Genomic DNA, 27692 nt, shown 5'->3' with positions numbered 1-27692 from the left:
AACAGACTGGACAATGACGCAAATGGAGGCCATCTCCATAAGTGAAACAAGTTGAGTCAAAAGGGATCATTTGTGTGGCTTAAATCATGGAGGTGGGCGACATCCACAGGACTGGATTCACAATGGCTGGCATTAGCAATTTAACCTGGTTCTTTCTTGACCCAAGCCTTGGGTGGGTCTAGTCCTTTCACTTCAAGAGCCCCCACCCCCCCACACACCCCAGTCCCCCCCACCCCCCACCCCCGACACACACAGATGGTAAAGCCACCACCGCACATTCCTCTTCTTTGGTGGTCCCCACTGGGATACAGTTCCATTGGTATAATTAGGAAGACACCAGAGAGAATTCAGCTCCATGTATTTTTTATGAGAAATGCATCAGTATGTTTTTTTCTCCTCACACTCCCCCAAAGAAAGGGACTAGAGCAGAGGGAGTTGCAACCTTACATCAGCAACTCCACGATACAGTGAGTGCGAGAAGACAGTAGGCAGCGGATGGGAAACCACTGAGTCATTAATCAGAATTTTCTTATCCAGCCTAATCCAGGTTCAACAGTTGGGATACCTTTCATGCCCTCCCCGACCTCCTCTAAACCACCCCCCACACCACCGCCGCCCCGCAAACTTCCATTCCCACTAAATTAATGGCGTCTTTCAACAAAAGGCCTATGCCTGGGAAACCATGCTGGGTCTGTCCCTCAGAGAGTGCCTCAACTGCCCATCTCATCACCAACACAGTTGCTTTGCGGGGAATACAGATGTACCACTCCTCATATGCAGTGCCCAACTTCCCCACCACCACAACCAGGCCAAGGGGTGAGCCACAGACTTTGGAAGCTTCTTGGTCAGTTTGGACTCAACTATGTCCATCAACGTTTTGTTCCTATTTTATCCATTCTTTCACTATTAAGAATAGAAAAGAGTTGGGGCACCTGGGTGGCTCAGTCAGTTAAGTGTCCGACTTCAGCTCAGGTCATGATCTCACAGTTCGTGGGTTTGAGCCCTTCATCAGGCTCTGTGCTAACAGCTCAGAGCCTGCAGCCTGTTTCAGTCTCTGTCTCTGTGTCTCTCTGCCCCTCCCCCACCTGTGCTCTGTCTCTCTGTCTCTAAAATAAATAAACATGTAAAAAAATATATAAGAATATAGAGGAGTCAGAAGGAGACTCAATATTGCTGTAACCATATGATTTGCTGGATCCTCTTGAGTGAGTCATATTCTCCAAGTCTGTTCCCTTATTTGTGAGTTAAAAGGGTTGAACTGGATGACCTTCGTGGTCCTCCTGGGCTCTGAGTCCTCCTCCCATCCCACCTTCCTCCCACCCCCACTGCAAGTAGGAGGTCAAAGTGCTGGACTTCTTGTTTTTTTTATCATCAGCTCCTAGAGGTAAAATGAAAACAGGTGAGATTTTACAACTCTTCAAACTCACTTTGCAGCTAGTAGGGAACTCAAATACTCCACTGCACAGAGGCCATGCTTTCAGGCAGGAAAGGTAGCCATAGATAGGAAATATAGCTAGGAATAGATAGGAAAACTGTGATCCAGAGAAGCTAAATGTCTTGCACAAAGTCCAGCTTTTTTTTCTTTCTTTTTTTTTTTTGAGAGAGAGAGAAAGAAAGAGAGCAGGGAGGGGCAGGGAGAGACAGGGAGAGAATCCCAAGCAGGCTCCGTGTGTGTGGAGCCCAAAGCGGAGCTTGAACTCACAAACCTCGAGATCATGGCCTGAACCGAAATCAGAAGTCAGATGCTTAACCACCAAGCCACCCAGGTGCCCCTGGAAAGTCCCAGCTGTCTTAACAGGTGATACCAAGAGGCCCAGGAGCCAAATCTTCAGTTTCCTAGTGCTGACTTCCCCCAGACCACAACGGATGTTATGAAAAGGCATTATTTCGGGTATCAGCCAAGGCTTGAAAAGAAATCACTAAATACAAAATCAAGTCTTTATGGAAGCAAATCATAGCTATAGCCCCTTAATACTCATATTATTATTTATGACAAAGAGATGGTAGTGAGAGCTTTGATGCTAAACCCTTTCCAACTAGAAAGCTACGTGTAGCTGGTGTTTTTCTTACCAGCCAATCTACTTAGTGACTATGGAAATCAGAAACCATGTCAGGGGTACTCACGATTGATGGCAAAGGACTTCCAACCTGACATACAGAGCTTGAGGAGAAGCCCTGCTTTGCTAACCGACGAGGTAATCTTGACACATTTACAAATGTGTTTATGGCTCTGCCAATGTTTAACAAGAACCTGCAGAAGCCAAAGAACTGTTCTATTTATCTGCAATTTTTCAATGCTATTGCTCTAAATAGCAAATGGTTTATTTTTAAAACTCGAGAGGTTCTTTTTTTAAGTTAAATTTCATTTCCCATATGTGTAGGAGAAGCTCTTTTAGGCTGAAATCATTCAGTTATCTGAGCCAAAATGATAATACTTTCCTCACTAACATAAAATCTAGAAATGTGCTCACAGAGAAAAATATCATTCCCAACGTGTACTCAAATTCACACTGAAGAATCCCAACATTCACTTTAGGGACAATTTCATTCTTCTAAATGATCAGTCTCACTCATCCAATACAGCTACAAAATCCACACAAGCCACCCAGAGCATTAGTCATTGGGATTTCAAAGTACATTAAAACACACCACACAGATAAAAGCAGGGGTTGTTCTGGGTTTAGAGCATCTCAACATCAGTTCCTGGAGAGAGAAGTGGTAGGTAGCTGGGTTCTCAAAGAGAAAAGGGCTGGAGTCCTCACCCATTACTGACACTGATCTGAAGGCTGAGAGGTATCATTATGCCACCAGCAAGTCACAGAGTCACTGGCCAGGCCCTGTGGTCTTGGCAGGGAGCTGGCTGTTCCTTCCAATTATCTCAAGACTAGTCCCATTAGCTCTCTAGCCCAGAGAGTGAATCTTGCCTCAACTCAGTCTCCAGATGGCTTCCTGAATTACCCACCCAGGTAACACCCTAGCCAGACTGAGATTTCTAGGACCCTCTGTAATCTGAGGCAGTGAGGGCCCACTGCTACATGACGCTGAAGATTTACCAGACGAACTACTTGATCTTTAATGCATTTGGAGGATCAAGTAGGCAGCAGGAAAAAGAAAGAACAACTCCCATGTAACACTTAAGCTGGATAAGAATCTGCAATTTCCTTTGCGATGACATGATATCCTTGCTTTTTCAAAGGAGAAAATCACCTGAACCAGGCCAGTGGCCACTTCCTTGTGCAACTCGTCCCAGGCACCCATTCACTGTTTGAGCATGTCCTAACTCCAATACACTTAAAGAGCATTTTTCTCTTCATCCCCTCCATTGCCTGCAGGACTAACAATCCAAAGCAGCGTAATCCAGCAATAGCACTACTCCTCTTAGTCACAGGGCGAACTTGACCGTAGCCTGACTCCCTCGGCAAATGTATGCAAGGGAGAGTATGGACCGCTGAATTCCAGTGGTCATTGCCAAGTAACAAGTCATTCTTTTCCAACATTTACAAAAAAAAAAAAAAAAAAAAAAAAAAAGCAAGCAAACCTGGGGGTTAAATAGCATCCCTGTTGCCAGAAGTTAATTAGTTATGCAACAGCCAAAGGTCAGCAGCAGATGATACAAAAATCCCCATAATTAGAATAATCAGTAAGTAGGCATTCAGCAATTGCATACCAAGTGAAAGATTCACCAATGCAGTGGCAATGCATGCCTGCTTCTGCACCCCCACCACCCCTGAGCCAGTGGCTTGCACTCCACGTAAAATAAGAAGGAAGCTTCTGGTCTCTTCCACATCCATTCATGGACATGCAGGGCCTCCAAACCTCCAAAGGACAAAAACAGCAGGCGAGGATATCTATCAAGCATGCTCCCTCTGTTCCAGACATTAGCCATGCTAGTTCCCACCCATGTAATTACTCTTCTGTTGACCACCCACATTTATTCAGCTTTCAAGACATGACAACAAGGTCTGAGATTTGAGGCATGTACCTGACTCTCTCTCCCCTCCAGGGGTGGTGGAATCTGATCAGCAAAACCAATCTTCCCTGGATCACCCATAAAGGCACTAACCTCATCCACGTTCTCAAAAGCGTTGATGACATCATATGGCAAACAGGACAGAAGGTCAATCACAAACCACGTCTTCAGGTAGTTCATGCGGATGAGTTTGGGGTCAGAAATCACCTCCCCAGCTGGTCCAACAAAAGTAGTATGAAAATTCAGCACAATGTCCACCAAAAAGATCACATCCACGATGCTATCCACAACCAGCCAGGCCACGTTGTTCTGCCTGGTTTTAAAGGAGACATTGTAAGGGACCAGGATAGCTGTGTAGAAGGTTAAGATCAAGATGATCCAATCCCACGTGGTCTTAAAAACACAGTAATGTAAGATGATGTGAGGGGGAGTCTTTGGTGCCTCTTGCTTGTACTGGGGAAGGATGTCTGAGCCCAGCTGTAGAACCTGTACAGAAAAACATGATCAAGAGAGAACTAAGTTAGGATTTCATTGCAAGCATCTGACCAATCAGCATCTGTCACTATTAAATGCTCATGACACTCCAGATGGATCATTAGGAGCAAAAACAGGTACTAGAGAGGGTGCCTGGGTGGCTCAGTCAGTTGAGTCTCCAACTCTTGATTTCGGCTCAGGTCATGACTTTGCAGTTCGTGAAACCAAGTCCCACATCTGGCTCTGCACTGGGCATGGAGCCTGCTTAAGATTCTCTCTCTCCCTCTTCCTCTGCCCCTTCCCTACTCACACTTTCTCTCTTAAAAAAAAAGGGGGGGGGTACTAGAGGAGTATGAGAGAATGGAAGTGAACATTATAATATAATCATGAGGAAACAATGAAAATCTATTATTTGGCTTCCTGTGAGCCAAGCATTGTACTAAGTACCTCACATACATTTATTATCTCACTTAATTCTAAACACAACCCTGTATTGTTGGCTAATTATTATTCCAATGCAACAAGTCAGAAACTGAGGCTGAAGAGGATTAAGCAACTTTACTCAACAAATATTCACCGTTCTGTGCCAGGAACTGTCCTAGATGCTGGATGTACAGCAATGAAGGAAACAGTGTGATGCCTGCTCTCGTGGAGCTTGGACTAGTAGACAAATCAAGATAACTTCAAATTGTGATAAGAGCTAACTAAGAGGAAGGGGTAGGGACATGGTGACTGGATAGAATATGACATAAAGAGCAGGGGAGGAACAGCATTTGAACTGAAACTCTTAATGACAACCAGAAACCATCTATTCAAACTTGCATGAAAAACTATCTGAGGCAGAGATAATAACTAGCAAATAACCCCGGGGGGGCAAGCTTGATGTTTTCAGGCAAAAAGGGAAGTCTGGCATGACCAAAGCCAACTGGATGATGGGAAAGGGACGCCAGATGAGTTCAGAGGGGGAGCGGAAACCAGACCACACAGGACCTAGTGGGCCATGAGGAGGGACTGGACTTCATTCCCAGTATGTCTGAGTGGAACTGGAGAGGTTTAACAAAAGAACATTAATCTGGTGCGTGTTTTTAAAAGATCACCCTGGCTACTATGTAGATAATGAATTGAGGCAGAGGATTAGAGCAAAGAACAGACTCAGGGGACTTGTTATAACAGCCTGGGAAAGAGATGAGTAGTAGTCTGATTTTTTTACATATTTTTTACATAAAACCAGCTGATGACGTGCTTATGGTCAGAAAGGAAAGGAAAGGGAGCAGTGAAAAGTACCACTACTCTGTCCCAAAACCCAGCATGGTGGCTGGCCCAGAGTAGGCAGGCACTACAGGATGGTTTTTAAGTGGATGACTGAACTTCAAGGTCATACAGCTAGCAAAAGCTGGAACCAAGCCCCAGACTAGGTCTAGCTGGATTAGAAACACATGCTGTTTCACATCAAGGTTACATTTCCCTAAATAATAGGCTTTTGCAGAAGCAGACTCAGTGAAGGATGAAGTCCAGAGAAGCTCAGCTCCAAGAAAGTATCACAGATGGGTTTCACACTCAGTAGCCAGCTTTCAGAGGCCAGGCCAAGCTGGAAGGGACCCTCACCCCCTACCCCCAGCTGCTCCTCTGTGCCACTTACAGGTTCTTATAAATCTCTAGGTGAAACTTCCTCTTGTGTCATGAGAACTTGTTTTTTCCCCTAGAGGATAAAGAGCCCTTAGTGAATATAAAATAATCTGAATATCCTTGTCTCCTCTATGGTTGGCTCCAGGCCTTAAAAGGCAAGTGAATGAAAGCCAGAAATCTATAGAGTGCCCAGTGCACATCTTTGGGTACGGGAACTGTTTCCACCCCTCCCCCCGATGCACATAGCCCTTCTAGGCTTGGGATTTTAACTTCTCTTCCCATGGAAAGGAATTTATACAAGTGTGGTTAAGGAAGTTTGAGCCCTGAAACCGCAAGGCAGGAAAAGAGAGAGACCTATAAGAATAAAGCAAATAAAAATAAATTGTAAGGGACTTCCACTTCCAGAAAGATAAAGTAGACACACTTGTTCTACTCCTCCTCTAAGTACAGCTAAACATCTTGGACATTACGTTTAACACAAATTTAAGACTCTGAAAGAGAAAAAAGCAAAAAACTGCCTAGGCATAACAGAGATGTGTTCTCTGGGTTTTCTTTGTGCCTCATGTATTCCCAGACTTAAAGCTAAAGAAGCCAAGAACCTGGAAAGACCAATGGATGCAGACAAAAAAAACGTTCCAACAAAAGCTCACTCTCTATAGTGACAAGAATGGGAAAGGGGCAGCCTCCCGAGACAGAAAATTGTTAGATAATAACCACTCTACCGTAGGCAAGTAGCACAGTAAAGTGGGTGGCCCCATAACTACCCAGGCCAGCAAAGGCTACTAGGAAGCTAGATTTCCCCCATCTCAAGGCTGTAATGAAGCACTCAACGTCCTCCTTTTTCTCCTCCTCCCTATGGGGCGAGTGCTGGAAAAGGCCCAGTAGGGAGCCTGGATTTCCATGTCCAACAGCAGTAATGAAGCCACCTCTGCCCACAAGACAGGGAGGTATCAGTGTAAGTTCAATGGGCAACAGAATTCTCACCCCGACCCAGAGATAACAAGCAGCACCCCTAGGTGTCAATAGAGGCTGGGTTAAAAACCTAAACTTCTACCCCAACCTGGTAGAAATGAGGGGATACCTCCCCCTTCTTCTGCCATACTCAGGTCAAAGGAAGCCACCTAAAACAAAAGGCTTAAATAAGATCCAGAGTTCCAAACATAAAATTTCCAAAATGCCCATTTCCACCAAAAATCGCTTGTTATGCCAAGAAATAGGTAAATATCAAATGAGTGAAAAATAACCAATAGGTGCCAACATCAAGATGACAGAGATGTCGGAAATATCTGATGAATATTTTTAAACAGCCATCCTAAAAATGCTTGGACAGGCAATTACAAATATGCTGGAAACAAATGAAAAAAAAAATAGTGTCAGAAATAGCAAAAAAGTAGAAAGTCTCAGCAAAGAAAGAGAAGATATAAAGACGAACCAAATATCAATTTTAGAACCAAAAATGCAATAACCAATGTAAACATTTCAGTAGATACGTTCAACAGCAAAATGGAGGGGAAAGAGGAAACAATCAGTGAAACTTGAAGAGGAAACAATAGAAATTACCCAATCTGAACAACAGAGACAGAAAAATGTCTTACATAATGATAAAAGGGTCAATTCATAAGGACATAGCAAAAACTGGTAGAACTGAAAGGGGAAACAGTCCAGTCCACACACTTCTCTCACAATCTTTGATAGAACAACCAGACAGAAAATTAGCAAGGATATAGCATAACCCAACAACATCATCAACCAACAGAATTTAGTCGATATTTATAAAACACTCCACCCACCAAGAGCAGAATGCTCTTTTAGGAGAATGAAAAGACACACTATGACCTAGAGAAGATTTTTTGCAAACCACATACCCCACAAAGAAATAGTATCTAGAATATATAATTTATAATGTATAATCTCAAAACTCAACAATAAAAAAAACAAACAATCCAATCAGAAAATGAGGAAAAGGCATGAAGGGACATTTCCTCCAAGAGCATATACAGGTGGCAGACAAGCCCATGAAAAGATGTGCCATCTGGGAAATGCAAATTAATATAATGATAAGCTATCAATACTCACCTATGAGAATGGCTGAACTAGAAAAGAGTGACAACACCAAAGGCTGGTGAGAATGCAGATAAACTGGAGCACTCATATACTGTCAGTGTCAATAACAAATGGTACAATCACTCCAGGAAAGAATTCTGCAGTTAAACAACCAAATATGCAACTGCCGTATGACCCAGCAATTACAATCCTGGGCATTTATCCCATTAAAATGAAAACTTACGCTCACACAAAAACCTGTACACGAATATTTACAGAGCATTATTCCTAATGGCTAAAAACTGGAAAGAACCCAGATGTCCTTCAACAGATAAATGGTTAGGTACACCACAGTACATCCACACTACAGAAAATACTCAGCAATATAAGGGTACAAACTATTGATACATGCAGTGAGCGGGACTGAAAAAAACAATCCCCAAAGATAAGGTACTACATGATTCCATTCACACAAGATCCTTGAAAGGACAAAATTATACCAAGAGAGAACAAATTAATGGTTGCCACGGGCTTACGGAGGGCGTGAAGGCAGAAAGGAAGTGAGTGTGGCTACACAAAAGCAACACAAGGCTTTCTTGTGGCAGTGGAATATTCTGTATCTTGACTGTACCAATGTCAGTATCTTGGCTGTGATATTGTTCTATAGTTTTGCAGGAAGCTGCCATCCAGGGAAACTGAGGTAGAGCCCATGGGATCTCTATGTATTATTTCTTCCATGTGGAAGCTATAGTTATCTCAAAATCAGAAGTTTAATTTTACAAAGTCAATGAATATAGATGAATTACAAGCATTGTAAAGAAGAGGTCCTGGGCATTCAGCTAAGGGAAAGGCAGGGGAAAAGTAGGTGACTTAATTAGTGGTTTATTGTATTGTTTGCAAAATACAGTCTGGGTGATAAGACTATTGAGCAAGAACTTAAAGGAATCCACAAGTAAGCAGCCACCTGCTGACGGTACAGCAAAGTTGCCTGGAGCTCCAGGATTCTTGGTAACAAGCCCTCAGGAGGAAATGCCTTTTTAGAGAAAAATGGCTGTTCCTGTGACACTTTAATATAATCCATAATTATTTCTAAGTGGATTCCCAAGCTTTCCGGGACACTATGAAGCCCTGCTTGAATGAGGCCTGAGTCAACAGTGTCTTCATACCTCCCCCGAACTGCCAGGTTGACCGCAGATTCTGCCCCCCACTTCTATTCCTACATCATGTGTTCAAAGGGGATTGACTGAGGTGTGAAGCTAGACGTGGAGGGTTGTTGGGAACTCGAATTCAGTTTCTCCCTTCCATCTCTGAGATGTAGCCTTTCACACTGAAACCATGGGGTAACTGCATTCTGGGAGTAGACTCAGATGTTAGGATATTTGATCAGAATAAATGTGACACTCTTTTCCAAATCTTTATGCTAAAGGCTACAAATGATTCCCAGAAGGTCAAGCTTTTGTAGTTTGGTGATCCTATATATTTTACTCTCATGTTAACTCTTTAGCAATTACCTATAGAAAATGGAAGGTGGAGGGGCGCCTGGGTGGCTCAGTCGGTTAAGCGTCCAACACTTGATTTCTACTCAGGTCATGATCTCACTGCTGAGATCGAGCCCCACATCAGGCTCCATGCTGACAGCATGGAGCCTGCTTGGAATTCTCTCTCCCTCTCCCTTTGCCCCTCCACCACTTGCACATGCACACATACATGCTCTCTCTCAAAAAAAAGAAAAAAAGAAAACAGAAGGTGGAAATATCCATGAAGCAACTTTTTCATGATAACCAATATTCTTAAGAAAAGTTTCCTGATCAAAAGAATATTTTGCATCCATTTAACTATCTGACTCCAACAGTCTTTTCAGCGTCCAGTGACAAAGGACTAATTATGCATGTTGATCAGAAAGATTCCTGTTAGACTGGCCTACCTCCCCCCTCAGAAGTGTGTGTGGAAATGGATTCAGACCAGGCACCACTCTGATGAGCTCCAGGACTGTCATCCTCAGGAGAAAAAGCTTTCTCAGTCATTCAGAATATCATTATCTGGGAAAGGGTTAGTGTCCTCCCAAGGGAGGAAGTCTTCGAGTTCAGATTCAAAAGAGATGGGATGCCCACCTTGTGTCCAGTCATAAGAGGCTTGCCTTATGTTAGATGTGACACTTCCAGAGCTTTGCAGAGGAACAGCTTCCCCAGACGTGATGACACAATGACCTGGTGAGGTGGTCCCAGGGACCACAGCAGCCAGTCATCTTCCCCACCTCTTTTCTGCATTTGTCAGCATGAACACGAGCTTCTAGTTTCTTTCATTTGATTCGTTTCGTACAGTAGAAGCTTCCAAAGGCAGAGGTCTGGAAGCCCCTTCAAAATGCGCTTCCAAGAGCGGGCTTGTGTCTGTCCTATCTGCCCAATCAGACCAGGAGTCCCCCAAATGCAGATACTACTTCACCAAGTGTCACACTCTCCCTGTCCCTCCTCCCCCTACAACACCCAGTCCCAGGCTCTGCCCACCGGAAAGGCTCATTACAGGCCAAAGAATGCTCATCTCAAACACTGATTCTGGAGTTAAGGCTTTTCCCTAGATGAAGAAGAGGTACATCTGTCTGGCTGTCACATTTCTCTAGTGCTTTTACTTCCAAAATCCTCTATTGGATTTTTGAATCCCCGTAATCACCCTGTGAGAGGGTTCTACAGATGGGAAAACAGAGGCTCAGAGAGACAAAGTGACTCACCCTGAGTCATACCAGGGCTGAGTAAGCAGAGAGCTACGAGCGCAAGCCAGGCTGCCAACTCTGAGCCTTCAAGTGTGTTCACTAATCTGTTTGTACAATCTGAAATACCCTTCACGGCACAGTGACATACGTCATCACATCTCACACAACCTCCTGAGAGGGGAAGGCCGGTGTTTTTCTTATTTTACAAATTGGGAAAATAGGCCCAGAAGGCAAAAGGGCTTGCTCACAATCATACTGCAGATGACCAAGCCCAGTTTCCTAATTCAATGCTTTTCTTCTGTTGTAGGACCCTTGAAAACTACAGCTTTTCCACAAGGCCTCTGCATGATGGCAACACGTCACCCTGTCATCTTATGAACCCAGCTTCTGGTCGAAAGCAACATCCCCCAGTGTAGACCTTCTCTAGGCCTTCCCAGTTAAAGTCCCAAACCAGCCACACTGGCCAGAGCCTATCTCCCTGAAGACCATATGCCATGGTCGCCAAGCCACACCTAGCTAGATTAAGAAAGAAGCGGGACCAAGCCACCTCATCCGGAAACCCTCTGTGTCAAAAGATGGTCACCACACAAAGTGATTCCTACTGAAGTAGATTAGAAATTAGAGCATCTCAAATGCTGCCCTCTGCTATGCCTCACTCCCAGCTCATGTTTTTCCCTTGTGAATGAAGGAAAAAATCAGGGAAGTCAATCTTTGCTTCATTACTGATGAGCCTCAGGCAAAGCGAGGTCCCCATGCCTCAGTTTCCTCTACTGAAAAATGAAGCTAATACCACTTATTCCAGATAGATACTGTGAAGGTCAAGCAAAAATAGAGATATAGATATGGGTGCATGTATGAATTTTTCTTGTAAATAGGTAAGCAGTATCCAAACACTAGTATTTTTGTACAAATAAAGGAAAAGATTGCTTCAGGATCTTTTCATGTGTCTGTTGGTTACCTGCATGTCTTCTTTGGAAAAATGTCTATCATGTCCTCTGCCCATTTTTAATGGGATTATTTGTGGGAGTTTTTGGTGTTGACTTATATAACTTCTTTATATGTTTTGGATATTAACTCCTTATTGGATAGATCATTTGCAAATATCTTCTCCCATTCAGGAGATCCTGGGTGAAAATCAGGAAGACTCCAGCAATCAGCTCATGGAGTACATCCTGTTTGCCTAACGGCCTTGGCTTCCTCAAAGATCATGGACCAAGAATGACAGAACTAAAATGGCCTTGTAAGAAAGGAAGACTGACAAAATACATTTATTTGGGGGGAAAAAAGGCAAAATAAAATGGCCTCAGAGATCCCATCAATTCTATGGACTCTTATGGAAATAACCATGAACACCTGGACACCAAAGTCACCCATGAGGATCCAAAGATCCCATAGTTCAGAGGAAAAGAGAAGGGGTGCCTGGATGGCTCAGTCGATAAAGCATCCAACTTCAGCTCAGGTCATGATCTCACGGTCTGTGGGTTGAAGTCCCACGTCGGGCTCTGTGCTGACAGCTCAGACCCTGGAGCCTGCTTCGGATTCTGTGTCTCCCTCTCTCTATGCCCCTCCCCTACTCATACACTGTCTCTCTGTCTCTCTCAAAAATATATAAACATTAAAAAAAAATTTTTTTTTGAGTTTCTATGCCAGAGACCTTGGCATTCCTTTATTTTTTTAAATGTGAAATTTATCATCAAACTGGTTTCCCATACAACACCCAGTGCTCATCCCAACAACATTAAAAAATTTTTGAAGAGAAAAGAGATGTGCAACCAAACTACTAAAATATAATACAAAAGTGGTAAGAGATGCATGTATAAAAGTACTTCAGGAGCAGAGGAAAAGAGACAATGAACTGACTTAGGTAGTCAGGAAAAGCTTAGACGTGAGGTGATTGCCAAGACCTCCCTTGAAGGATGGGCCATGGACAGACAAAACGCAGGCAGGGCATTTTCAGCACCCAGTGTACACACGGCTTATGTAGAGGAAGTGGGGTAAGAGCTGAGTGTGGGAGAAGCCTGGTGTGGCTGAGGCCTAGAAGTGGTTTGCGTTTTGTTGTCATTTTGTGTTTTGATGGGGTGACGTGTCTACAGAAGACAAAATTGGAAAATGATGCTAAATATAAGGGAAGAGGAAGGCAAACCTTGATGTGCCCTTTACGTCAAGGTAAGAATTTTAAGTAAGGGAGGTGCATTATCAACTGCTGTGTGCGAAGGTACTCCAGCATCCGGGTGACAGAAGGAGAAGAGGCAAGCCTGGACGCACAGGGAGGCCTGCTATGAGGTACCACAGAATTCTAGGAAAGAGATGATGCGGGCTGAATAGGGAGGAGCAGTGGACAAGATCATGGGCAAACTCTAAAGTCTTCCTGTCCTGGGACACTGAAGACCTGGCCAATCCACCATGGCCAGGATGGGTCCTAACAAGGGTCAGAGGAGTGAGCAGCTTCAAGATTGCCATCTCCTGGAGGGTGGCAGCCGTCATCTCCCGGGAGGATGGCAGCAGAAGGGCCCAGGGTCAGACACAGGGAACTTCCTCTTTCTCAGTGGCCCCAACGTACTCAACGATTCACCAACCAAACTGGCTTCACTGACCATTTAAGGACACAGGGCAACCCACAAACACCACCATCCCATCATCCACCACGACTCTCTCAAACATCCTCCCCCTGTGGGCAAAGAGAAACCCTAGCCCTCAGAACCCCTTACTCCAGGCAAACGCGCCCCCCCCCCCGTGCCCCTCCCACTTCCCTAACACAGACTCTGTTTCTATTTAGAAACGATTTTGGTTTTTATGACTACAGAGTGAGGACAAACTCAGTCCCCGCCAGAAAATGCACAAAGGAAATGGGAGAGCAGGATGTTAACGAAGCTGAGAATGATGCTCCAGTTACAAAATAAAGCCTGATTTGGAGTTTCAAACACTCCAAGCTAAACAATTGTTTAATTCTGTCATAAACACCCTTCTCCATAAACCAGACAGGTGTTATTTTTAGAACTTTTTCCATGATGTCCTTGTTCTTTCATGGAAGAGATAAAGGCAGTGGGAAGCAGTTAAAAGTATTAACCCATATACTTTATGTCATGGTCCAGTACCAAGCCCCACAAAATATAATAGGGTAACGATCTGGGTTTCCTCTTACTCTTCTTACTTCTTACTCTTCTTACTTCTACTCCGGTTTCTGCTGAGAAATTCTTTTAACTTTGTATTTTGAAATCTTTATCCAAATTTTTTAAATTCAGGTTTTGAGAATAAGTGATGAGGGCGAATGACAGTAATGTTGCCATCCCACCAAATCAGCAAGAAATAGTATTCCACTACCATGGCCAAGACAGACAAGGGAGAAGGGGGTTAATGTGAAAGGGAATTGACATTTAGTGAGGACCTACTAAGTGTGAAGCACTGAATGAGGTTCTTGCTTCCTTCTTCTTTCATTCATTTAATGAACATTTTACCAAGCACTTACTATTACGTTTGATGGCACGGATGTAGAATAAATAAGAGAGACAATGCCCCTGCCTTCACACACCTTCCATCCACCAGAAGAGGCAAATATTCAACGACAGCATTCCCGGCGGCATGAGTGCTCAACACGGAAATTGCACATGGCAAGGAGAGGGACTGAGGAGGTTGAGCTGGCGTTGAGTGGGGCAGGGACCGTTGGGAAGGTGTGATGTGTACTTGGAGACTTGAGGAATGGATAGGAACTAGCCCAGCCAGAGAAGGAGCAAGAACTTGCAGGCAGAGGAAGGGCACATTCCAAGTCCCAGAGGCAGGAGAGTTTGACCGGTGTGAGTGCCACCTGGCCGACAACGCTCAGAGAGAGCCGGGGCAGCCAGATAAGGCTGGAGAGAGATGAGCTGGATTTTGTAAGTCATTACATAAATTTTAAATTCACCCAAAGAAGTGGCGAGATGACATTAAAGGATTCTTAAGCAGGAAGCGATAAGATCCCTTTTTGTCGTAAAGCATCGCAAATCCTTACTACCATCCTTCGGGGCGGGTAGTATCCTTATTTCATCAGGTGAGGAAAGATAAGTGAGGTGAAGTAACTTTCAGAAAGTCACACAGCTGGAATGTAGTGGAGTTTTGGATGAGAATTCAGGTCGGTCTGACTCCAAATCCTCTTCTCATTCTACTATCTCATCTTATCTCTTAAGAGGAAAGAAGGAAAGAGAGAGCAAAATAAAGAGGGAGGGAGGGGGAAGGATGGGGAGAGGGAGAAGGAGAGGGAGAGAGAGAGGGAAAGGAGAAAAGAAAAAAACTACAGAAAATCCTTAAGCATCATTTCACATGATCATTTATAACTTTTTACCAAAATCAAATGTATGGGTGATCCCTGGTATAACCGATCACTTGCTTTTTCCCCTGCCTGTCTTGAATAAACAGTTTATTAAAATATAATAAACCATACACAAAATGATACACCAAGGAGAAAAGCTGAGAGTCCTCCCCCAAGCACAAGACGCCAGTCGTCAGACAAGAGAGGGCTGGTCAGAAGGAGCCCCATGGACCAGGAGTGCCCATGGAGCGATGCTGGCCTTCAGGGCTGGAAGGCAACGGCAAGGCCATTAGTCCATCCTTATTTCCCAAGCTCACATTCAAAATACCATCAAGTGGTCATCCAAATACCTCCGGTAGTGACCAACTTAACTACCTACAAGCACACTGAGACAGTTCTATTTAAAATGACTTTTCAAGAGGCAAAATTAGCCCAAAACCCTGTAGCAGAAGCTTCTGTTGTCAAAGTTAGACTCCTCTCCAAGACAGGAGAGTATCATGTAGCAGCGAGGCATCACTGGAGCGTGTCACTCTTCCCTGAGTCTGAAGAGTCAAATGAAGTCAGCACCTAGAAAGCAAAAAAGTGAAGCAGGAAATCCCAATTTCAAGGTACATACAGTCTGCTTCCAGGAAAAAGGATAACCCTTTGCTCCCATACATATTGGCAGCCTCCACCAGTGATTCCGGCCTGTGAGACTGGAAAACTAGGAACCATGACAGACTCATCCTGGACCTGGTACCTGCCTCTGCAGCAGGCAGTGCCTCTGAGCGTCACTTGTGAATGCAGACAGCAAGCGTGGCTGTGCATATGTGCAGTAAGTAAACTTCAGTTCTCTGCATCTCTGTCCAGCTGCCCAGGCTGCTGGCTGGTTCTGCACCAGCTCATGCAGTTCAGGCACGTTGTACTGAGGGGCGGCTGGGGCAGCATCCCTGACCATGTAAGGCAGGCATCCTCTATACTTATCCTATCAAATCCCTGTGCAGTACATAAAAAAGTAAGTGCTCCTCCTTTAAAAATTAATGAAAATGTTGGGGTGCCTGGGTGGCTCAGTGGGTTAAACATCCAACTATTGATTTCAGCTCAGGTCATGATCTCATGGTTCATGGGTTTGAGCCCCACATCAGGCTCTGCACTGACAGCATGGAGCCTGCTTGGGGTTCCCTCTCCCTCTCTTTCTGCCCCTTCCTCACTCGTGCTCACTCTCTCTCCCTCTCAAAATAAATAAATAAACTTAAAAATTTTTAATGAAAACTTTAGACTGAGTAAAGCAATCAGCACCACATGCAGTAATGGGGACAGAAGAAAGTGGCACATGGGGTTAGACAGGCAGCATAAATGGGTACAACCGTGTCATGTGAACTCTGGCAGTTTCTACCAAGTTTTAAATGTTTGTACCCTCTGTCTCCTTAATCGTACTTCTAGGAACCTGTCATATTCACATGAGCGCAAGTATTTACAGAGCCAACAGTCAATAGAGTGAACTAAGCAAATACGGCAAACTTCCAGTTATACCAAACATGCTGAGATGCTGTTTAAAAATTAAACATTTAAAAAGAAATCGTAAAGTTCAAAATCTCAGGTATCGGAAGCGAAACAGGAGCACAAAACCAAAGCGGCCAGTAGGAGCTGAAACCAAACAGCCCAGGTGTTTTTTTGGAAGCGGGGTTACCAGAAGAGGGGGCACACTGTAGAGGACAGGAGGGGGTCACACAGGCTCTGGCTGGGGTGACAAAGGGCTGCCCTGACAGAGAAACACAGAACAAAAGACCTCCACCACATATAAAAGGAAACTGGACACGTGTCTGGAACTTTGGGGAGAAAAAGCGTTATGTGTGACAAATCAAAACCCCAAATGTATGCCATACACAAGGGTGGAGCCGGAATTCACACTGTGCAGACGGTTGGAAGCCCCAGGGCTAAAACTTTTACAGAAAAGCTGGTCTGAACCCCGGGGAAACTTTATGATATATGCTACAGGCACACTCAACCACCATATCCAGATGCCTCCACAACTGGGGACCCAACAGACTCCCACCAAAAACCTCTAGCTGTAGATAAGCTCGAGAGAAAATTCAATGGTAAGAGAGAAGATTTTAAAGTATGCCTACATGTTTAATGCAATAAAAAAAGAAAGAAATGTTAGCAGAACTGAATTTAAAAATGGGCAAGAGACATGAATAAGCTTTTTACCCAATAAGCTTGTAGTTGGAAACAAGCTCAAGAAAAGATGTTCAGCATCTTGAGCCATTTACTAAAATGCAAACTAAGACCACGATGAGCTATCACGATACATTCATTAGTGTGAAAAATGAGAAAGAGTGGCAATATCAAATGCTGGCAAGGATGTAGAGAAACCGCATTGCTGGTAGGAAGATGAAGTGATATAACCAACTGCAATTGGCAAATAGTTTGGCAGCTCCTTCCAAAACTAAATATACACTTACATGCATACACACACACACACACACACACACACACACACACACACACACGAATGCATGTAAAAACTGGTAAAGCCCATATATAATCTTTAATTTAAGTAACGCGATTCTTATTCTACACATGCCGATTTCCTGGTTTTGCTATTGTAGGACAGTTATATAAGATGTTACCATTGAGGGAGGTTGGGTGAAAGGAACCACTCTCCATTCTAGTTTTGCAACTTCCTGTGAATCTGTAATTCTTTCAAATAAAAAGCTTTCAAAAATCAATGTTGGGTGTAAAATGCAAGTTATAAAATATCACAGTATGATATCATTTGTACAAATATATTTTTAAAATACACACAATCATACCATATGTGCTTTATGGTTAAATACATAAGTGATAAAAATATTAAAACACCAGTAGTAAGGAGATATACAATTTCAGGGTAATGACTACCTCTAGGAATAAGTTTAAAGAGGACCTCAACTTTATCTTTAATATTTTAATTTTCACAAAAGAATTTGAAGTGAGAAACTGTCAACATTCACTGTATAGATTGTATAATAAAAGAAGGCTTGTTAAATTGCTCTTTACCTCTCTGTTTAAAAGATTTCTATTTTAAAACCAAAAATATACATACAAGGAGGTTCACCGAAGTGTTATCTATAATAGTCAAAAATTGGTAACTGTATAAATACCCATCAAGGGAGGATAGCTAAATAGATCTGGATACAATCATGCAGTGGAAGACAAAAGAACCAGTAAAAATGAAGGCGGGGCACCTGGGTGGTGCAGTTGCTTAAGGTTCCAACTTTGGCTCAGGTCATGATCACAAGGTTAGTGAGTTCAAGCCCTGCATCCGGTTCTGACAGCTCAGAGCCTGGAGCCTGTTTCAGATTCTGTGTTTCCCTCTCTCTCCGCCCCTCCCCCATTCTCTCTCTCAAAAATAAATAAGCGTCAAAAAAAATTTTTTTAAAGGGAAAAAAAAAGAATGAAGGGCATATGTACTGTTAGGGAAATATCCCAAATACACGAGTAAGTAGGGGGAAAAAGCACAATGGAAAATAATTTGTATGCTAGGACCACATTTTTGTTTAAAAAATCACTATAAATATATACAAACACATTGTAATAAAACTCATACACTGTTTAAAAATGGTTACTTCCAAGAAATAGTGGACATTTCACTTCTTACTTTATATACCTCTGTTTTAAAATCTGATAAAGAAGAACCTGTTTTATTTCTGAAAACTGAAATTTTTTCCTGAGATGTAATTGATGTATAACATATTAGTCTCAGATATACAACATAATGATCTGATTTGTGTATAGTTGTAAAATGATCACTATACATAGTTACAAATTTTTCTTCTGATGAGAACTTTTAACATCTACTGTCTTACCAATTTTCAAATACGCAATACAGTATTGTTAACTATAGCCACCATGCTGTATGTTACATCCCCCTAACTTACTCATTTTATAAGTGTAAGTTTGTACACTTTTGAACCCCTTCCCCCATTTCTCCCACCCCCAACTTAGCAACCATCAACTATTCTCTGTATCTATGACTTCGGGTTTTTTTGTTTGCCTGTTTGTTTTTAGATTCCAGATATAAGTAAGATCATACACTATTTGCCCTTCCTCTGTCTGATTTATTTCACTTAGCACTGTACTCAATGTCCATCCATCTTGTCCCAAAGTTCCTTTTTTGAGGAACTTTTAAAAAAAATTTTTTTTTTGTAGTGTTTATTTTTGAGAGAGAGAGTGTGTGCACACAAGTGGGGGAGGAGCAGGGAGACAGGGAGACACAGAATCCAATGCAGGCTCCAGGCTCTGAGCTGTCAGCACAGCTCACAAGCCGTGAGATCACGACCTGAGCCAAAGTCAGATGCCCAACTGACTGAGCCACCCAGGCACCCCTTGAGAACTTTTTAAATAAAGATTTAAAGAACCAAAAATGAAAATTTAGTATTAATACCGTTGAGCATTTACTATATGCCAAAGTGTTTGCATTGAGAACCTACTCTGAACAAATCTGTGGGTACATATTACTCTCGTTTGAACTCACTCCCTCCACTTGAAGAGAAGGAAGAGGAGGAAATGGGAGCTCTTAGAGGTGAAATGACTTGGCTGAACTCTCACAATTGAGTAAGTTGCTCAGTGGGTTGGAACCTGCAATGCTACTTCAGCCCATCACTGCGATCACTGGTGTGGAGAACAGCAGAACACGTGCCAGGTACCAAGTGTCCTTACGGTGAGATGGTGAGAATCAGGAGCTGGGCCACGCGACCCCCGGGCACATGGCTGAATGATGTGCCCGTCACGATGGCATATCTACATTATATCTTGAGCTGGCTCGCTCACAGGGAAGCACTGAAAGAGGACGTGACAGGGAAAGGTGCTTTCCCCTCCATGTCTTCCCCACAGCCGTTCCAGACAGAGAGGCTGGCATGGCGGCAGAATGCTCCGAGATGGACCAAACCCCAGCAGGGTCAGCCCTGTGTGAAAACCGCAGTGCGGAATCCTCTAAGCAGGAGTGATGCCCTTCCATACACTGACTGTGCCTCTCCTCCCTATTAAGGCAGAAAGCATTACAGTGTGCTAGCGAACTCTGAAACACAACACCTCAGATCCCACTTCCAGAAAGGATTCTCTGCCCAGCTACAGGTGCAGTTAGTGGACAGCCCCCTGTTAGCTTCCTTAGGGACAGAAATCTGAACTTTCCACTGAGGCACCTGCCACTGACTGAGCAAGACGGTGGCTGAGAGGCCTGGCCCTTGTGCCCTGTATGGGACCCCCCTGCCCGGCCCAGCAGGCCATCTCTGCTACAAAGCTCTGGTCAGGCTGCAGAGCCTCTACCAGATCTGCACTGTGGTCTGATGCCCCCCTCCCCCAGTGCCGCTTCCTCCCCCTTCTCCTTCATAGATGTTACTCAGCATGTGTACCCCACAGAACTCAACCCTTCACAAGGGTCCTCTGGCCTGACTCACGCACGAAGATCTGAAAATAAACTGGCCCGCTAAAAGAACAGGTGCTCATAATAATAACTGAGGTCAAGGGAACAGGGTACTCCAGAACAGCAGACAAAGTGGCCTTGGTTCTCTATCCTGAGAGGAGGGAGATCATGGAATTCACAGAAGGAACTGGCCCAGTTGGGAAACAGGTTGGGTTTAAAGTCACATAAACCTGGTTCTCAATCCAGAGTCTACCCCCTACTGCCAGGTGACCATGAACAAGTTTGTGACCTTCCCTATGCCCCAGTTTCCACCTCTGTAAAACTGCTCCAAGTTGTTTAGAGGATTAAAGACAAGAAGCCCAGAACATAGCATACAGTAAGTGCCTCCTTCTTTCCTACAATCAGTCCAGGAGGGAGATATTGAGGAGTAAGGTGAGCACTAAAGCCAGACTGCCTGAGCTCAGGAAAGCAGTCTAACAGGGAAATAAGGTGGCCTTGAAAATAACGCATGCAATCCACACAAAAGCAAACCTGCTATTTCCAGTCCACTTGGGCTTTGTGTCCACACCTTCCCAGAAGTGGGAGAGGTCTGCAGTATCCACACTCGTAATCACCATTTGGCCAGTGGTCCCTACCAGTGAGAAAACTGAGCAGGAAACTGGCGACAGGCCATGAGCAGGGAACACATTTTCTCTGTTTAAAACTTACCTGCCAACTTCCACTTCAGAATGGAAACTGTCACTCCATCATAACAACAAGTAAAAATGCTGAACAAACTGAAAAATCTACAATTCTTAGATCCATCCAAGAAGCGAAACTTCACAGCAAGTGCTGCACCAAAATTGGAGAAGAGGACAGGTGAATAAAAGAAATAACAACTTTCCATGAGCAGAAGCCTGCACAAAAACTAGTGCCGGATGGGGAAATCTAACCTGCAGGTGGCTCAGTGTGACCAAGTCTGAGAATTACAAGTTCCCGGGGGAGCCACTCATGGTTTTGAGAGCTTGACCTCCAGGACCTGTAGCCATCCTCACAGTGAAAATCAAAGAAAAATATACTCTCATGCTTCTTGAAGAGGAGGAGAAAAGTAACCATACTGAAATACATGAGAGCATTCTATTCTTCTTAAAAAAAAAAGTCTGCCCTCAGGAGAAACTATTGAACCAGAACCTAATTCATGTATTAGGTTTCGTGGAGCCTCTCTGATAGGGGGGTGGGGATATCCAATTCTGGGCCCCTCTATGCATTTTGTCTGGCCTAAATAGGGAATATACTGAGAGACATTCGTGAAATTCACATTCCAGGGGCATAAGCTCCTTAGAACAGCTAATTATAGGACTATAAATGCTGCTTCTCCCCTGACACCTCACTCCCACACCACTAAGGGCCTATTTATTTACCCAAGTGCCTTTTACCCAGCACATCAAGTTCAGCTTTCAAAACACTGCAAGCCATACCAAAAGCCAAAAAACAGTCTAAAGACACAGTGCAGCATCAGAACCAGACCCAGGTATGATAGGGGCATTGGAATTATCAGACCAGGAATTAACACAACCATGATTAATATGCGAAGGGCTCTAATGGAAAACGTAACATGCAAGAACAGATGGGTTATGTAAGAAAAGACATGGAAATTCTAAGAAAGAACCAAAAAGAAATACTAGATATCAAAAACACTCTTAACAGAAATGAAGAATGCCTTTGATGAGCTCATTAGCAGACTGAACACAGCTGAGGAAAGAATCTCTGAGCTTGAGGATTTAATAGAAGCCTCCAAAACCGAAAAGCAAAGAGAAAAAGGACCAAATAAAACAATATCCAGGGACTGTGGGACAGCTGCAAAAGGTGTAACATAGGTGTAAGGGAGACACTAGAAGGGGAAGAAAGAGAGAAACAGAAAAAATATTTGAAGCAATAATGACTGACAATTTCCCCCAAATTCATATCAGATGCCAAATCCCAGTTTCAGGAAGCTCACAGAACACAAACAGAATATAGGACCATTAAATAAACAGAAAACACACACAGGCATACATCATATTCAAACTGCAGGAAATCAAAGGTAAAAAAAAAAAAAATCCTGAAAGAAGCCAGAGGCAAAAAATACCTAACCTATAAGGAGCCAAGATAAGAAGTATATCTAACTTCTCCTCAGAAACATAAGCAAAAAGAGAGCAGACTAAAATATTTAGAGTTGAGAGAAGAACAAACAAACAAACAAACAATCACCAGTCTAGAATTCTGTACCCTATAAAATGATCTTTAAAAAGTGAAGGAGATGGGCACCTGTGTGGCTCAGTCAGTTAAACATCCTACCCTTTATCTTGGCTCAGATCATGATCTCACAGTTCATGAGATCGAGCCCTGCGTCAGGCCCTGCTCAGATGCCCAGAGCCTGCTTGGGATTCTCTCTCTCTCTCTTTCCCCCTCCCTCTCTGCCCCTCCCCAGCTTGCACACGTGCTCACTCTATATATATAAATAAGTAAACTTTTTTTTAAAAAAGTAAGGGAGAAATAATGATTTTCTCCAACAAAAATTAAGGAACTTATTGTCAGGGGAACAGCCTTAACAAATTTAAAACAACAGAAATTATACAATGTCTGGTCCCAGATTACAGTGGATTTAAAACCTAGAAAGCAATAACAAAAAGATAGCTGTGAAACCCCAAAATATTTGGAGATTAAACAACACATTTCTAAATAACACGAGATAAAGAAAGAAATCTCAAGAGAAATTTCAAAATATTTTTCAACTGAGAACAGTTTAAAATGAACACAGAACTTGGGGCACCTGGGTGGCTCAGCCAGTTGAGTGTCTGACTTTGGCTCAGGTCATGATCTCACAGTTCATGAGTTCGAGACCTGCATCCGGCTCTGTGCTGACAGCTTGGAGCCTGGAGCCTGCTTGGGATTCTGTGCCTCCCTCTCTCTCTGCCCCTTCCCCACTTGCACTCTGTCTCTCTCTCTCTCAAAAATAAGTAATCATTAAAAAAATTTTTTTTAATGAACACAGGACTTACATTTGTGGGATGCAGTGAAAGTAGTGTTTAGAGGAAGATTTACATCATTGAATGCATATATGAGAAGAGAAGAAAGATCAAAAATCAATAATCTAAGTTTCTAGCTTAGGAAACTAAAAAAAAAGAGGAGTGAGTTAAACCCAAAGTAAATAGGAGAAAATAAATAATAAACATTAGGGCAGAAATCAATGAATTGGAAACAGAAAACCATTTGAGTAAATCAACAAAATCCAAATCTGGTTCTTGGTAAAGATACAATCCATAAGCCTCTAGCCAGGCTAACTAAAATTTACTATTCCCTGGGATGGGACCCAGATGTCTGCTTCATATTGCCAGTCAATGAGCAAGTGCTTCTGCCAGACAGGTCGACAAAAACACTACATCATTCCCTTTCTGTCATCAATTCAATCAATTAAAAAAAAAAAAAACCCACTACTGATAAGCTATATACTATGTGCCTGGCACTGTTTTAAGTACTTGGGATGTATTGATGAATAACAAACAGAATCAATGAATAAGCTGTATAGTACATTATAAGGGACTAAGTGGAGAAAAAGAGCAGGAGAGAATTAGGAGTTATGAGTATTTTCATTTGCATACAAATGTGTGTGTGTATATATATAGTACATACATACGCATATATATGTATATATACATATATTAAGCAAATACTCTATTTTCTTCCCTCTCTTGCCCCCTATTAACAAACATAAGATATATTAATACTAGTTTACATCTGAGTATTTAAGTGACAGAGTATCAAGGGGAAGAGTGAACATCACCCAAGGATTTTGTGTCCTCTTCTGTGGGAAGAGCTGGCATGTTTTTGGTTATATGCAGGATAAGTGGAGCATGTTAAGTGAAAGTATGACTTTGTTACTGTCTTTATTGGGAGATTAAGTATGGTTTAAGTAAATGTGTATGACAAGCTGACAAGGCATGAACTGTGATTGTTAGTATTATGTGTCAACTTGGCTAGGCCATGGTACCCAGTTATTTGATCAAACACTAATCTAAGCATTCCAGTGAAGGAATTTTGTAGATGTGATAGCTACAATAAGCTGACTTCCAGGAAAGCAGAGTATACCCTATAATCTGGGCGGGCCCTGCCTAATCAGTTGAAAGGCCTTAAGAGCAGAACTGCAGGAGAAGAAATACCATCTGTGGACTTTGGCATCAGATCCGTCCGAGAGTTTTTCCCAGTTGGCCAAGCTGCCCTACAAATTTTAGACTTGCCTAGCCAGCCCCCACAATCACATAAACCAATTCCTTGCAATAAATCTCTTAACATACAAATATCCTAGTGGTTCTGTTTCTCTGGTAGAACCCTGATTCAGGTAGCCACCCAGAAAAAATGACATTTGAGCAAAGACTTGGAGTTGGTGAAGGAACTGCCCCGCAGATATCTGCAAGAAGAGCAGGCGTGGTGTGTGCAAGGAACGGCAAGCAGAGTGGCTAAGAGTCAGCAAGGCAGAGAACAGCCCCAAAGGAGGTTGCTTTATTAACCAAAAGACCCAACAAGGAAAGTGCAGGCTGTGAACAAAAGGTCTCCTTTATTATTCTTCCTATCTTTTTTTTTTTTAATTTTTTTTTCAACGTTTATTTATTTTTGGGACAGAGAGAGACAGAGCATGAACGGGGGAGGGGCAGAGAGAGAGGGAGACACAGAATCGGAAACAGGCTCCAGGCTCTGAGCCATCAGCCCAGAGCCTGACGCGGGGCTCGAACTCCCGGACCGCGAGATCGTGACCTGGCTGAAGTCGGACGCTTAACCGACTGCGCCACCCAGGCGCCCCTATTCTTCCTATCTTATACTAAGCCCACATCATGACCAAAAACTATGCTTCCAAATGCCTCTCCTTCTCTAACATGACACAGGTGACTCCTCCCACTCCCACTATTGGCCAAAGCTTTGGGATGCCGCCAAGGAGATCTGTAGTTAACGCATCTGACACTCAGTGCACTTGTGTGCAGCGCCCCTGTGAGCCACACCATGCTGGCAGTTTCTCTCTTAGGAGTCCGGGAGCCAGGAGTCAGGCCAGAAAGGGTCCTGGCATCTGAGCAAGGGTCAAGAGCTGAGTGGCCACCACCAGGCAGAGACAACATACACTGTCATCTCTGGCTAAAATGAAAGCTTCCTGTGTGCAGGGTATAATGCTCTTACCTGGTCCACCAGGCTGAGTGGAAAGAACGAGAACCAGATACCATCAAAGGCAGATAATAAGTGATTTGGATGTAGAACCACCAAAGACAGAGACCAGTAATTTGGGTACATTAAGTCCAGGCAGCCCAGCTGCTGATTTGTCCCAGTAAAAGGGAGAATACCACCTGTCACAGGTTTTCCTTACTACAAAGGTTACCAGAACAACAAGAATTTCAGGTACATGTATTAACCTGGAAAGATGTTCATGATTATAGAAAGGGAAGAAAAGGTAACACGACTGTATCAAATATACACATTGATTCTTAGATACATCTGAACTTCATAAATATCAACATGAAAAATGTATTTATTAGGCTTTAGGAAAGACAACATATGCAAAGAAAAGAGTTAAAGAATGTATACAAAAATTACAATAAAGCCATGTGGTTAGTGAGATTACAGGTTGTTGGTTTTTTCTTTTTGCTTTCTGTACCTTTTTTTCCCCTCTAATAATATGTATTGCTTGAATAACAAAATTGTTTATGGTTTAGAAGTAAAAACCCCTTCATGTCTATAGCACTTCTAGCTCTTTCTCTACTCCCTCAAAAAAAGTGAACTGACACCTGTAACCTCAATACATTAGAACAGAGCTGTCTGCAGGCCCCTTTTACATATGGGAAAGTACAAAGCTCAAAGGAATTAGGTCACTTTCCCAAAGTCAAAGTCACTCATTATGGTGTGCAGCCCAGCCAATACATGAGTGTGAGGGTCCTGAAAGTCCATTCCAAACCACACACTTGCTTTGTGGCATTTTCTCAGCCCAGGGATCCCAGGGAAGTGTGGTTTAAGACGAGCTGGCCCCTTGCTCTTACCTCAGCCAGGCGGGAATGCTTGTGGACGTTCTCGCCTTTCTGCACGCTGGGAGCCAGCTGCTGCAGGACCCCCCTGCTGCTCGTCAGTGCTCTGGTCAGCCGAGCAAACTTCCCCCAGCCTGGAGCATGTAGAGGAGAGAAAGGACAGCTTCAACCATGTCCTGAAGGTCATGGACATTCACACCACAAGTTAGGCTGTCAGAAGCACATACACCCATTGTCCTCCTGGGCTCCCATGAATCATTCTGTATTCCTCCCAGCCCAGACTCGCTGCTCAGAAAAGCACCTAGACAAATTTGTGTCGCAGTTTACTCTTCCCTTTTCACATTATCCTAATCATAGCTTTGTGACAGGTTTTAGTACTGTTTTACAAATAGGAAAACTGAGGCACAGAGTGCTCAGATGACTACAGAGTCCAGAACCCAGATGTTTCCACTCTAGCTCAAGGCTTTTCTACCAGATAATGCCAGGCAATTGAGATATTTCTCAAACTTTGGGCTCAAGCTGCCCCCAACCCCCACGTAGTCTGATCTAGTAGAGACCAAGCAGGTTCCAAGTGTTATATGGACAAGCCAGTTAAATGGCTATCCCATGCAATGCATTCTCCAAAGCCAGGGGAATGAGAAATGAATCTAATCCCTTGGGGGGGGGGGGTGAAGCACAGGCATATTTTAGTCTGCTCTGGGATGGGGGAAGGACAGTTGCTGACAGGTTCCTCCAAATAACAAGAATCCCAAAGAGCCGAACTTGGAGCAAAAAAATCTGGACACAAGTCTCATTTCTGCCTCCAGCTTGCTTTGTGATCACCAACCAGTCATTTAAATTGCTTAAGCCTTATCTGTAAAGTGGAAATTAAAATACTCTAGCTGCCTAAAGGCAGGGTGCATTTGTCCGGTAAAACAAAGGGGCTAAGTTTAGTGGGCTCAGGTTAGCAGACTAAAACAGAGGCTGTCTGGAGGCCTCCTTGGCACTCTGGACCAGCTCCTTCAGGAAAAGTAAAATACTGATCTTTTTCCAATCCAGCCCCCTCCACAATGCAGACTCTAAGACATATGAGTGATCTTTATTGCATTTAATTATCTCCAAAGACAACTGTCCATTCCAATACCCAGCAACCCAACTCATCTGCATCCAGGTTATGACCATGGCAATTGCCTCAAGAGACCCAT

At 43.4% G+C, this 27692-nt stretch overlaps 1 protein-coding gene across 3 annotated transcripts in view; it reads right to left on the bottom strand.

Annotated features, from left to right (window-relative positions):
- KCNH1 (potassium voltage-gated channel subfamily H member 1) overlaps positions 1-27692 on the bottom strand; it is a 479177-nt gene that overhangs the window by 309403 nt on the left and 142082 nt on the right. For all 3 annotated transcript variants that reach the window (XM_047840386.1, XM_047840385.1, XM_047840384.1), the window contains 2 exons: positions 26524-26642; positions 4064-4456 (listed from right to left, as the gene is read on the bottom strand). In XM_047840386.1, coding sequence (XP_047696342.1) covers positions 4064-4456; positions 26524-26642 — 512 coding nt within the window. The remainder of the gene's footprint in view (positions 1-4063; positions 4457-26523; positions 26643-27692) is intronic.

This window comes from Prionailurus viverrinus, chromosome F1 (genome assembly GCF_022837055.1).
Source record: "Prionailurus viverrinus isolate Anna chromosome F1, UM_Priviv_1.0, whole genome shotgun sequence".
NCBI lineage: Eukaryota > Metazoa > Chordata > Mammalia > Carnivora > Felidae > Prionailurus > Prionailurus viverrinus.
Note: the sequence above shows the minus strand (reverse complement) of the source record. Positions and strands in the feature narration are given on the sequence as shown.